This window comes from Pongo pygmaeus, chromosome 1 (genome assembly GCF_028885625.2).
Source record: "Pongo pygmaeus isolate AG05252 chromosome 1, NHGRI_mPonPyg2-v2.0_pri, whole genome shotgun sequence".
Lineage (NCBI taxonomy): Eukaryota > Metazoa > Chordata > Mammalia > Primates > Hominidae > Pongo > Pongo pygmaeus.
The window spans coordinates 197,246,898-197,259,134 of NC_072373.2; the positions used below are offsets into that span (position 1 = coordinate 197,246,898).

At 46.1% G+C, this 12,237-nt stretch overlaps 1 protein-coding gene across 8 annotated transcripts in view; it reads right to left on the reverse strand.

Moving 5' to 3' along the window:
• Nucleotides 1-2,610: 2,610 nt before the first annotated feature.
• ZSCAN20 (zinc finger and SCAN domain containing 20) overlaps nt 2,611-12,237 on the reverse strand; it is a 29,064-nt gene continuing 19,437 nt past the window's right edge. For 4 of the 8 annotated variants that reach the window (XM_063657568.1, XM_063657567.1, XM_054452479.2 and 1 more), the window contains 2 exons: nt 10,656-11,081; nt 2,611-10,045 (listed from right to left, as the gene is read on the reverse strand). In XM_063657568.1, the coding sequence (XP_063513638.1) occupies nt 8,787-10,045; nt 10,656-11,081 (1,685 nt within the window). In that variant the 3' untranslated portion in view covers nt 2,611-8,786. Of the gene's footprint in view, nt 10,046-10,655; nt 11,085-12,237 lie in introns of all 8 variants that reach the window. The other 4 variants (XM_054452480.2, XM_054452477.2, XM_063657559.1 and 1 more) reach the window with 1 other exon arrangement.

Consider the following 12,237-nt stretch of genomic DNA (forward strand, 5'->3'; position numbering starts at 1 on the left):
GAAAACATTAAGAAACCAGCTATATTTTGATAACCAGTAAGTAAAAGGAGGGAAGAGCAAGCATTCATCCTGCTTTTTGTATGCAATGTATTTCAGGGTAACTAAATACTAAGAGCGGGAGTCTCTTTATAAAAGTATTGCAGCCAGTAAATGAAGAATAGAATTTATCACCATTTTGAAACCTTTATTAAAATAAATTCTGGCAATGATCATCAATGACTGCTAATATCACAAAAAGCGAGGCAACCAGACATTATAGGCCTTCTGATGGAAGTACACAACAACCACCTATGAAGTATTCTTGCCAAAAAAAAAATCAAATTTGAATCTGTTTAAACCTTTGGATCTAAATACCAGTTACAGAAAATACAGATGACAGGGAAACAAGTTCAATGATACCATAAGGATGTAATTGACCTACAGATTCTGGAAAACTCCTCAGTGAAAATGACCTCATCTTAAATCCAGTTGCAATGTATGACATTAACTGAATTCAAATTCAAACAAGCTGTTCTTAAAAATTTTGAGACAATATATGAAGTAGGAACATCATATATTGTTGGTTCCATTCATATATTTGAGACAATATATGAAGTAACAAATTATTAACCTGAGCCTCTGTGGCTCTGTGGTAAAATGGGGATAGCAACAACAATATTTCATTGAGTTGTGCTGAGGCTGAAATGATGTCATCCACCCAAGGTCCTTACCAGCATGCCTGGCCCCTAGGCTCTTTATAGCTATTGGCTGTCAATTACTGGTCAAATGAATAGGGAGGAAAGAAGCTATGATCTGGAGGCAGCCTCAAGGAGTGAGGAGAAAGAACAGCAACCCCGCCTCCCACCAGGAGGAACTTAGGCTGTATGCAAATAAACAGCCTCCATTTGAAAGGGCTGCAGGGAGGTGGGATCCTCTGGATTTATTTATTTATTTAGTAGAGATGAGGTCTCACTATGTTGCTCAGGCTGGTCTCCAACTCCTGGCTTCTAGTGATCCATCCACTTCAGCCTCCCGAAGTGCTGGGATGACAGGTGGGAGTCACTGCACCCAGCCCCAGCAGCTTCTTGACATGGGGCCAACAGATGGCCAACCCCAGCCATGAGGCTTCTCCCTCAGGTAGGGCTTTTTCCTAGTATTACATTCTCAGTTGTACTGGCCATGGCCAGCTCTCTGGCTAGCTACGTTGGAACCCTTCAGGTAACAGTTCTTGTTCCTGCCTGAATTGGCTGGCCAGCCTGAGTGGACCCTGACATTTATAACTGACCTGTATGCCTTACTGCATTTGTGGTCAAACTACAGCTAACAGCAAGAGCATGGACTATAAGGAGTCTGTGATCTCTGTCCTGTCTTCCAGGAAGGTAAGCCCTGTGGGTCTGGTCAGTACTGGAGTAACTGCTAGAAAGAAGTTACATGAAAACATTTAAGCAAGACCCAGAGCTTGCTCCTCAGGGAGACCATGACTCATTTCCTCCAGATCTCATCTTTGCCCCAAGACATGCAGAATATTAGTACATGCCAACCACTAGTAACACCTATAATTGAGATCTGACCCCTACAAGAAAAAACAAGTTCTCAGTGGATTCCAAGCAAAACGAATTCACAATCAAAATTCAATGATAACAGAGCTGTATTAGTCCGTTTCTACGCTGCTATAAGAACTGCCCAAGACTGGGTAATTTATAAAGGAAAGAGGTTTAATTGACTCACAGTTTCACATGGCTGGGGAGGCCTCAGGAAACTTATAATCATGGCAGAAGGGGAAGCAAACACGTCCTTCTTCACATAGTGGCAGGAGAAAGAAGTGCAGAGCAAAGTGGGGAAAAATCACTTATAAAACCATCAGATCTCATGAGAACTCACTCACTATCACAAGATCAGCATAGGGGTAACCGCCCCCATGATTCAGGTACCTCCCACCAGGTCCCTTCCACAACACATGGAAATTATGGGAACTACAATTCAAGATGAGATTTGGGTGAAGACACAGCCAAACCGTATCAAGGGCCTAAAAGGCAAAGTTGCCTATATCTCATTCAATAAGGACAAAAGAGTGAGCGTGTATTAGGAAACTTCAACCTTGAGCTACAGTCTTTTGAATGTCGTCAGTAGGACAATGGGTGGAAGAAGGCGAGAAAAGAATATAAAGACCCTCAACCTGTCCCCTCTTTCTCAAGTACAAAGTGTGATCAGTTCTGTTCCTGAACCAGGAAGCAAATGAGAGGAATCAAGTAAGTTTCAGCCCTCTGGGAACTCTTTCCTGTGTTTTCATCCATAATCATCCTTGTGTTATTTGGATTTCAGACACCTCTGGTTTCCTAGCACAGGGATCCTGAGGGACATATGAAAGTAGATGCATAGGGACCAGCAGACTGAGATGCCACTGGTATAGGCAAGAGGCCATGGCCCCTGGGGTTGTGGACATGCGTGAAGAGCCACCCATGTCTGAAGGACCACAGGGAACAATGAAAAGAAGACACCTGCCCAGCACAAGGGGCTTGAGACCTTGGCCCCAATCTCCCTGACAACCTGTGTCTCAATGACTTCCCTTCCTTTTCTCCCCCATGCTTTTGGTGTAACAGGAAGAAGCCAGAAGAATCGAAAACACATTCCTTTTTTGGCAGTTTAATATAATTTATTAACTTACCAGGCCATTCCATCCCAAAATATGATTTGACCAGCTTTAAGAGATGTACATAACAGCACAAAAAAAATAAAATAACAGAAAATGGGGAAGTGAAAGCAAAGCCAAATAAAATGAAGCCAGGGATTGGTCCACAAATTGCAAAACAAAAGGGCCTTTCAGGTTTTAGAATTGGACATTAAATCCCTGAGGATCCTGATGGACAAAATTTAATCTATTTTAATTTCACAGTCCCCAAGAGGGAATTAAAATCAATCACAAATGTCTCATTTCCATAAATTAGTTGGTCGAGAAAGGTCCCTGGAGATGACACCTGTGCTTCCTGTTTCTCCAGGACACACCAGCCGGGTTTAGCGTGAGCTCCTGACCCTACTACTGATGCTGGCGCTCCAGCCTAGCTGGCCTTACCTCTCCATCTATTTCTGGGAAACTTCAGGAACAGGGTTGGGTTGGCGACCTCATACGCGGTCATGAACAAGCCCTTTCCTCTCAAGTGCTGTCCACAGTGGGATTCTCTCCTGCCCTTCCCCCTGGGTGAAGTCCGCAGTGGAGGGTTTCAAAGTGTCTCACCACCACTTCCTGCTGGTCCCCAGTGCCTATAAATATGCAGAAGCTTCTCTGTGGTCCATGAATCCCCCCAAAGCACTGAAGCCAAGTGTATTCTATGTGGAAGGAGAAGACTCCTTTCTCCTCTGTGCCACATTTGTCACCTGCCACCAAGTTAGGGCTCCCTGAGCCCCAGTGACTCGAGATTCTAGTAGTCACAACTCCGCCAGCCTGGGCCTGTGGCTCCTCTCCTGCTTGGGCTCAGATACATCTGTCATGCTGCTCCAGGACCAGCTTAGAGAGTGATTCTTGTTTTCCTGATCCCCCTTCCCGTGGCCCTCACCCTCTAGGTGGCACAATTTTTATGGGATATTTTTCTACAATGAAAATGTAAAAAAAAAAAAAAGTGACTTTAGAAATAAGTATCATATAATGGCAGGCATGATCAGAAGCATCTTTACACACAAAGAGAATCACCAACAGCGCCCTGATTAGAAAATCAATGTCTATGTGAATCCCTAGACGACTATAGCATGTTTAGGTAAAATTATCTAATGGATTCTTCTTTTTAGTCTTCTAATGCTCTTGACTTAACCAAGTGGCTCTTAAAACAAAGAAGCTCTCAGCTTTGAGAAGTGGGGGAACTAAACACACACTGAAAAGAACTGGTACCTCTCAAACTCTGTCTCTTCCTCCAAGCAGCATAAAATGGGGTCACTGGGGTGCAGGCTCCTGTAGGGTTCCTAACAGAGACTAGGTGAGAGATGCGGCACAGGAGGTGAGGAGAAAGGTCACCCACTCAGCTGCAGCATGGGGTGGGGGAAGCAACAATAAGGTAAGGAAGGAATGTGCCTTTGCCCCCCGAAAACATGCATTTATTTGGAGGTAAGTGCAGGCTTGCTGAAAGTCAGAGGGAGGGCAAAATGATGCTAAAGACATGCTAGCAGTAATACTGATGCTGGGAGTGTGAAGAAATAGCCAGGAACTGTGGGGGAAAAGGCACCAGTGTCTACCATCCCAGGCCTCCAGGCCCATTTCAAATCCCTCCTCTCCTGCAAAGCCTTCCCTGCACTCCCACTGCATGGAGCACTAACCCCTTGTAGCAGATTGGGGCAGGGGCTTGAGATTGGTGTTTGCTATTAACAGGTGGGGGAGTTGAGCAATGCCCAAATGGAGGGTGGGATCAAAACTGAGGTTAAGGGGAGCTTTGGGAGGCTGAGGTGGGAGGATCACTTGAGGCCAGGAGTTCAAGACCAGCCTGGGCAACACAAGACCCCCATCTCTCCAAAAAAAAAAAAAAAAAAAAAAAAAAAAAAAATGAGGTAAGGGAATATTTTGAATGATTAATTTTGACTTTAGATATTGACTCCATTCAGAAAGAGACCTCTCAGGCAGCTGGGTAACTCCAGCCCAACTGTAAATGCTCTTAGAAGGGAGAAAGTATTGGCAGAACTGAGTCCAGGATGAGTCCAATGGGCAGGTCTCTCCAGGCACGTGCAGGGGAGGCTTGGATGGGAGCCACTGAGTGTGTACATCAATGCATGTGCTGAATGGGCAGGCCAAGAGCCCCATGATGGGTGATGGTAGACATGGGGGCTTTGAGACGCCCAGGAGTCACCCAAGCACAGCTGGTTGGCAGGCAGCTGGGCTCCTAAGAAGAGAGGCCACAGCAGGACACAGATCTGGAAGTCATTAGCATCTACACAGAAGAAAAGAGAGAAAGAAAAGAAGAGAAAAGAAAGGGAAACAGAGTGAATGAAGAAGCAAGCCTAGGACAGAACTCGAGTACAAAGACCCAAAACAGCCTGGGTGAGGCAAGTTCACCTGCAACACCCACACCCACTCCAGACATCACTGCTTTCATTACTTCAAAACTGCACCCCTGTCCCCAAAGGGTGTTACTCCCCTTCAGAAAGTGACTCAATTCTTTTCTGCAGCCCGAAAGCAGAGAGCTATCCCCACTGGGGGCCCCAGAACAAGATGAGGCAGGACGGACTACCCAGAGCGCCTGACTACATTATTTAGCATGGAGGGAACCTAGCTGCTTTACTCTGCTTCTGGGAGGAGGCTACAGGGGACAATAAGGCCAAGGCAGCCATGACCATGAGTTCAGCTGCTGAGGTCAAGGCCTTAGAAAAAACCGAGTATCTGAAAAAGTCTTGGCCCCTCCTTTCCCTGCCCCTACCTTTGGGTCTGCTGCCTCTGGGGGTCTGAGGAATGGGAGGCCTAAGGTCCTTTAGGTACCTTTTTGTCACTTCAGAGGAGCCAATGCCCTTCTTGAAGTGGAGGGTGAAGAAATCAAGGGGAGGCAGCCATCTGGGAAGACGATCCTGCCTTTAGCAGCTCACATGATGTAACACCCTCCCAGGGCAGCATTTGCTGGTTTGGTTTTCCATAACCCGGGTCTGACCTGTGGCCAGGAAGGCTGAGAAACTGTCCACCCATTCTGCAGAGTGAATCTACTTCCCAAGAGCAGAATCACGCTAGCAAAGCTCAGGGTGTGTAAAACCAGATGTCAGTTTATCTGAGCAGCCAGACCTACTGGAGGGCGCCTGGGTGCCCAGCAAGCTCGTGGGTACACAGCAAGCCTGGAACACTGAAGCCCCCTGAAAGAGTGCTTCTTCCAAAGGAAGTCAGGTAGACAAGGAGGAAGGGACCATCTGGGCCATTTTCTCGCCTGGCCTACACTGGCCTTGCTTTCATGACTGAACCTCTATTAAGATTCATGAGACAAGAATGGCAGATAATAAACATCAAAACTGTTCACTAAAGATATGAGACACTAACACACTACCAAGCCCAGGGGAAAGGGTGACCAAGTGGAGAAAGGACTACCACCTCACATCCACACAGAGCTCAGCTTGACTTCCACAGTGAGAGCTCCAGAAAACTCAGGGCTACATGAAGAATTCAGGGGTCAGTAACAAGGAAGACAGGGTCCAAAACATGATGGTAGGGGGTGGGAGTGGGGAAGGGTCTAGATCTCCTTTGAGGGCCATCTTCCTCTCCATTCAGCACTATCAAGTAGCTCTGTCCTAGGCCCAATACTTGAATCTGAAATTCTTCCTTTCTCATTAGTTTAACTACTTTGCATACACAGATCTCTAATCCTAGCCTCTCCCCTAGCTTCTAGCCGACATCCAAATGCATAGCATCACCATGATTTCCCTTAAGCACCTCAGGTTCTAGACATACCAAACTAAACTTCTTATCTTCTGCCCTCCTGCTCTATCAGCCTCTCCTCCTTGTGCTCCCAATTCTGAATGAGGACATGCTCTACCCAGTCACCAAAGGCATTCTAGCTTTCCTCTGATGTCCTCCCATCTGCCTCTGAGACCTTTCCCATTCATTCCCTCCTCCTCAGTGTCACCACTGCTGTAGTTCAGACCTAGCCTTTAGCTGAAATACCACAACAGTGTCCCAACAGGCCATCCTAATTGCAGCATGTCCAAGTTCCATTCAGCTGTCAGATTTCAACCATGCACATCTGAACATTGCCCCAGGCCTGGTGTTGACACTCCATTCATATGTGAGGTCCTCAGTGACCTTGCCCTAGCACTCCTCTAATATCAGCTCCCTGTTCCCAACCTCCCATCATACAACCCCACCCTGAATCCATGCTATTCCATGCAACAATGCCTTTCCCTGGAACTCCTTCCATCTCCCTCATCTCAGGATCCTTCCTCTCAGCTCACATTACTAGACAATATCACTGTATTACTGCAGTTACTGACATCTGCTGACTTCTATCCAGGGTTCATCCCATGACCCCTGCCCCACAGAGATAACGTGGGCCAGAAAAGGTAAACTGGGAGGGAGTTGACGGTGATCCTAGTGGGGCTGGTTCTTGGGAAAGGAGGTTCTGAAACAGGGGAAGGGGTTAAGAAGGGATATCACTCTGTGGGAGTAGCAAATCTCTCCACTGGCTTCCTCGCATGTTAATAAAAGTTCCATTCTTCAAGGCTGCTTCACATCCACTATCTGACAGGTACTTCCCCAGCCCATGAACCAAGCAGGTTACGAATACATCCCAGTGTCATAAGAGGATGGCAGGAGGGGGATTTTCCTTTAAAGTCCTATGAAAACTGAAGTCCTTGGTCAACAGTTTTAAACCCTTCTAAGGAGAAACTCTGGAGGCCAAAGTGCTGCAAATGTTAAAACCATCCTATGTGAACCTTTCTAACTTAGCCTGTCCATGTGGGAGGTGAGTCTCAAGGGTCAACATACAGAAAGCCCTGGGCAGGCCTGGGACAGGATGGCTCAGGGTAAAATTGTGCCAAGAACCTGGAACACAGAATAGCGGTCAAGGCCCTCTCAGTAGATGACCATATACACCAGCACCTTCCACCTCAGTCTTGGCATGGGGACCAAGAACAAAGCTTCTGCTTGCCAAAAGGAAAAGCCAGACAGACAAAAATGTAGGGACCCCAGGCTTCTGTTAGGGTTAACCTATGATCAGCCAAGCATGGCAAGAAGTAGGACTGTCCCCTGAGAAAAAGAGAACTCTTAGATCCCATTTCCTTAGCCAAAGCAGTATCTCATGGGAAGAAAAATTACTTAGGGTGCATATTTTTCCCAGTCTCAACCCACCTATATCTCTCGCCCATATTATTGCGAAGATGGAAACTCACATCAAGTATTTTGATAATAGCTCATCCTTGCTCAAATCACCTCACCAATTCTGGATATCCCAAGTCCTTTAATCCTTAGGGATTCTCAGTTTCCATATTTGTTTAAAAAATTCAAAATGTGGAAATTTCATAACAGGAAATGTGGTCTACAAAGTGCATGGAGATTCTGGCCCCTAAGTTACCTAACATGAATGGGAATTCAGTATAGCAATAAGAGCACGATAGACTCAAGACAGACAGATCTGTTGAATCCTGCCTCTCCCACTTACAGATGTGTGACCAGTGCAAGTTACTTAATTTCCCAAGCCTCTAGGAAATGGGGAGAAAGTTAGTACTTATCTCCTGGGGCTGTTGTGAAGATTAAATGCGATGATGTATACAAAGTTCTTAGCACAGAGCTTGCCAAAGAGCAACAGCTCAATAAACACCAGCTATTGCTGCTATTGATGATTTTGTAATGATGTCACTGTTCTTCCTACTCTGTGCTGAGCTCACAGTGGCCTGCTCTAGGCCAACTCCTCTCTCACCAGAGTCTCAACATTCTCCCCTGAGGATATGCCCCCACAGAGAAAGTAGGAGAACCACTGCTGATGGGGTGGATTACACATGGACGGTGTGAAGGCACAGTGAGAGTTTGGAATCACTGCTCAGGACCACTGATTTAACTCTAATCTCCTAAGTTGCCAGTTTGGCTCAAATACTGACACAACTCTTACATGATAGCAAATACAAGGACAGTCAGGATTCTGTGTGGGTCTTTACAGAAGAAAAACAAATTACACTTAAAAATGCCTTCAAATCTGGATCCTTAGTATTTGTAATTCACTTCCAAATTACCTGGTTTATACCAAGATAACTTCCCTGGGTACACACCAAGCTTAAAAATTGGAAAGTTTTCTCTCTAGCATACATCTTATGATATAAGATATATACATTGAGTCCTCTTTTGTTGTTGAGGAAACTGTCCCCTACGATGCCTTCCCTCCTGCATGGGTTCTCCGATGAGCACTGAAGTGGGAACTGTTGTTGAAGTCTTTGCCACACTCTGTGCACTTGTAGGGTTTCTCCCCTGTGTGGATTCTCTGGTGAATAATAAGACTGGAGCTCTGGTTAAAGCATTTCCCACACTCTCTGCACTTATACGGCTTCTCTCCCGTATGAATCCTCTGGTGAGTAATGAGGTTAGAACGGTCACGGAAGAATTTTCCACACTCAAGGCATTTGTAGGGCTTCTCTCCTGTGTGCACTCTCTGGTGTGTGATGAGCTTGGAGCGCTCACTGAAGCACTTCCCACAGTCCACACATTTATACGGCTTCTCTCCAGTGTGGGTGCGCTGGTGGTTGGCCAGGGTGGAGCTCTTACTGAAGCTTTTCCCACATTCAGCACATTCATATGGTTTCTCTCCCGTATGGATTCTTTGGTGACTAATGAGGGCAGAGCTCTTAGAGAAGCTTCTTCCACATTCAGAACACTGATAAAGTTTCTCCCCTGAGTTTGTGCTGTGTGGTCCAGGAGAATTAAAGTCCTTACTGATACTTTGAGGTTGTTCAGGAGCTGTCTCTTCTGTAGAATTCCTCCAGTGAGCACTAAAAGATGGGCTTTGGGCAAAGTTTCCCCCAGGCTCACTACACTGGTCAGGATTTCCTCCCAAGTGGATTCTCTGATGTTTCAGAAGGTTTGAGCTCTGGTTGAAGCTTTTCCAACATTCTCCACATTTATAGGGCTTTTCCCCCGTGTGGATTCTCTGGTGAGTGATGAGATTAGAATGGTCACTAAAGCTTTTCCCACATTCAAGGCATTTATAGGGCTTCTCTCCAGTGTGGATTCTCTGATGGGTATTGAGGTTAGAGCGGTCACTAAAGTTTTTTCCACATTCAAGGCATTTGTAGGGCTTCTCACCTGTGTGGATTCGCTGGTGGGCAATGAAGTGGGAGCTCCGACTGAAGCTCTTCATGCATGTGTCACACTTGTAGGGTTTCTCCGCAAGGTACAGGCCTTGATGGTCAATAAGTTTTTCTAAGTCCTCTTCAGAAGAACTTTCTTGCCACTGTTCCTGTGAGGGATTTCCCCACTGCCCTTCATCTTCATTTTCATTTTCACTGTCTTCTCCCCAGTCAAGAGGTTGGCAAACAGCTTCTGTAGGACATTTTGATAAGGCTCCAGGCAAACCCTCAAAAATGTCCTGCTCTGAAATCTGGTCTTCATCCTCATGCCTCATTTCAAAACCTGAAAAAATTGACAGAAATGCAGTTTTTCTTCACTCATTAGTTAGCGTGTGTGTGTATGTGTGTGTGTGTGTGTGTCTGTATTGTACATCTGTGAATTTGGTTAACATGAATTTGATTCTTATATCTTCTATCGCACATCTTATAAATGTAACTAACATGAAATTGATCAAGTTTTGGTACATACAAGTGTTTCTGACCTGCAAAGCTGAGGAATGGACTCTAGGACATGGTGACCCCACCAAGTGAGCCATGGGGCTCAGCCCAGCAGTCACAGCCAACCTGTTTCCCCAGCAAACTCCTCTTAGTACTCAATCATGAACACCTCCTTCTTCTAGTACATTCCATATATCCTGTGTCATACTAGATTGAATAAAGTCTCTAACTGCCCAGATATACCTAGTAAAAGACAGAATGACTGACTGACTGACTGACTGATTCGGGGGATCACACAAAGCTAGAGACTGGATAATCTGAGCAAAGCAGAAATACTTTTTCCCATTCAATCCTATTCTCTCTTTTAGTTAAGAGACAAAAGATAATGAGCCTGGCTTCCTCACTCTCTGCACATGCCCACGGATTTTGAGAACATCCAATTATTCCAGGCTTACCCATGTCTGGGGCTTTAGGACACAAGGTTGGAGGTCTGACAGCATCTTCACTGGCCACCTCACCCCAGGCTTCCTGGGCATCAGTCTCGGCACTACTCTGCCCACACCTAGGGAGACCTGCAGCCTCCCGGACAGTCCCCATGGCCCTGACTGCAGTCCGAGCCCTCATCAGCGAGTCCAGTTCCTCATAGAAAGGGCATGTCCCTGGTGGGTGGCTGCTCTTGGCTTTCCGGTAGCTTCGAAGGAGGTTTTTGAATCTGTAGCGACACTGCTCCAGTGTCCGCAGGAAGCCTAGAGCACACAGCCGCTCTGCAATGGCCCGGTACACCTGGCTGTTCTGGTGACAGGTGCGAAGCTTTTCCGAGAATGGGGACTCACTGAGAATTGCCAGGAAGGCCTTGGTCTCCTCATAGCCCCAGTGCACACCTGCTGTCAGGAGTGAAGAGTTGAGAACTGTGAGACTTAATGAGATGTGCCTAGGTCATCAGAGAATAGAGTCACCTGCCCTTCAAAATACCTAGAACATAGGCATGTCAGAAACTATCCAGGTACCTGGAGAATATCCCTTTGCTTCTCAGGGGCATGCTAGGACAGCCAGCCAGAGCTTCCCACCCTCACCCTATTCTAAGAGATTCTATTAACACTTCAAGTCTTGGCTGAAGGTAAGGACTTAGGTAGCCATGTTATATCAATTATATCAGGTGATCCCATGTCCCTGGCTTTAGCTGATTAGTTCAGGGAAAGGCCTGTAATCGGGATGCATGTGATTTTCCCCATATTCACTCAATACCTGTCCTCTATTTATTTTATAAATTCTCCTTTTTTTTTTTTTTTGTTTTGAGACAGAGTCTCGCTTTGCCGCCAGGCTGGAGTGCAGTGATGAAACCCTGGCTCACTGCAATCTCTGCCTCCTGGGTTCAAACAATTCTCCTGCCTCAGCCTCCTGAGTAGCTGGGATTACAGGTGCATGCCACCACACCCAGCTAATTTTTGTATTTTTTTTAGTAGAGACAAGGTTTCACCATGTTGGCCAGGATAGTCTTGATCTCCTGACCTCGTGATCCGCCCACCTCAGCCTCTCAAACTGTTGGGATTACAGGCGTGAGCCACCGCACCTGGCCATAAATTCTCCTTTTAACAAAACATGAAAGCTGAGAATTCCTAAAGATTAGAGACGTAAATGAGTTTCAAATAGTCCTGCAAGAAAGGCCAAATGAGGACACACTTTCCTCCTTTGCAGGGGAATGAAAAGGAGGTGGTCTAGTCTCAGCTCCTCTGCAGGAAAGTGATGTAGCCCAGGAAGGCAACACGGTGGAGGGAAAACCATGTGAAACCGGCAGGCAGGAGCCACAGGCTCTGATCCAGGCTCTGCTCCTACCTGTGCATCTATAAGATGCCTCATCTCTTGGACTTTCATGTTTGCACCTTTACAATGACTGGGTGTTTCCCAGACATTGATTATTCAAGTCTACACTGTCGTGATTTCTGCCATTTTCTGTTCAATATTTCACTCGCCATCACTCTTTACCTAAATTTGTTATCTGTGAAATCACAGGTTGATGCACTTATACAAATTAAGAGA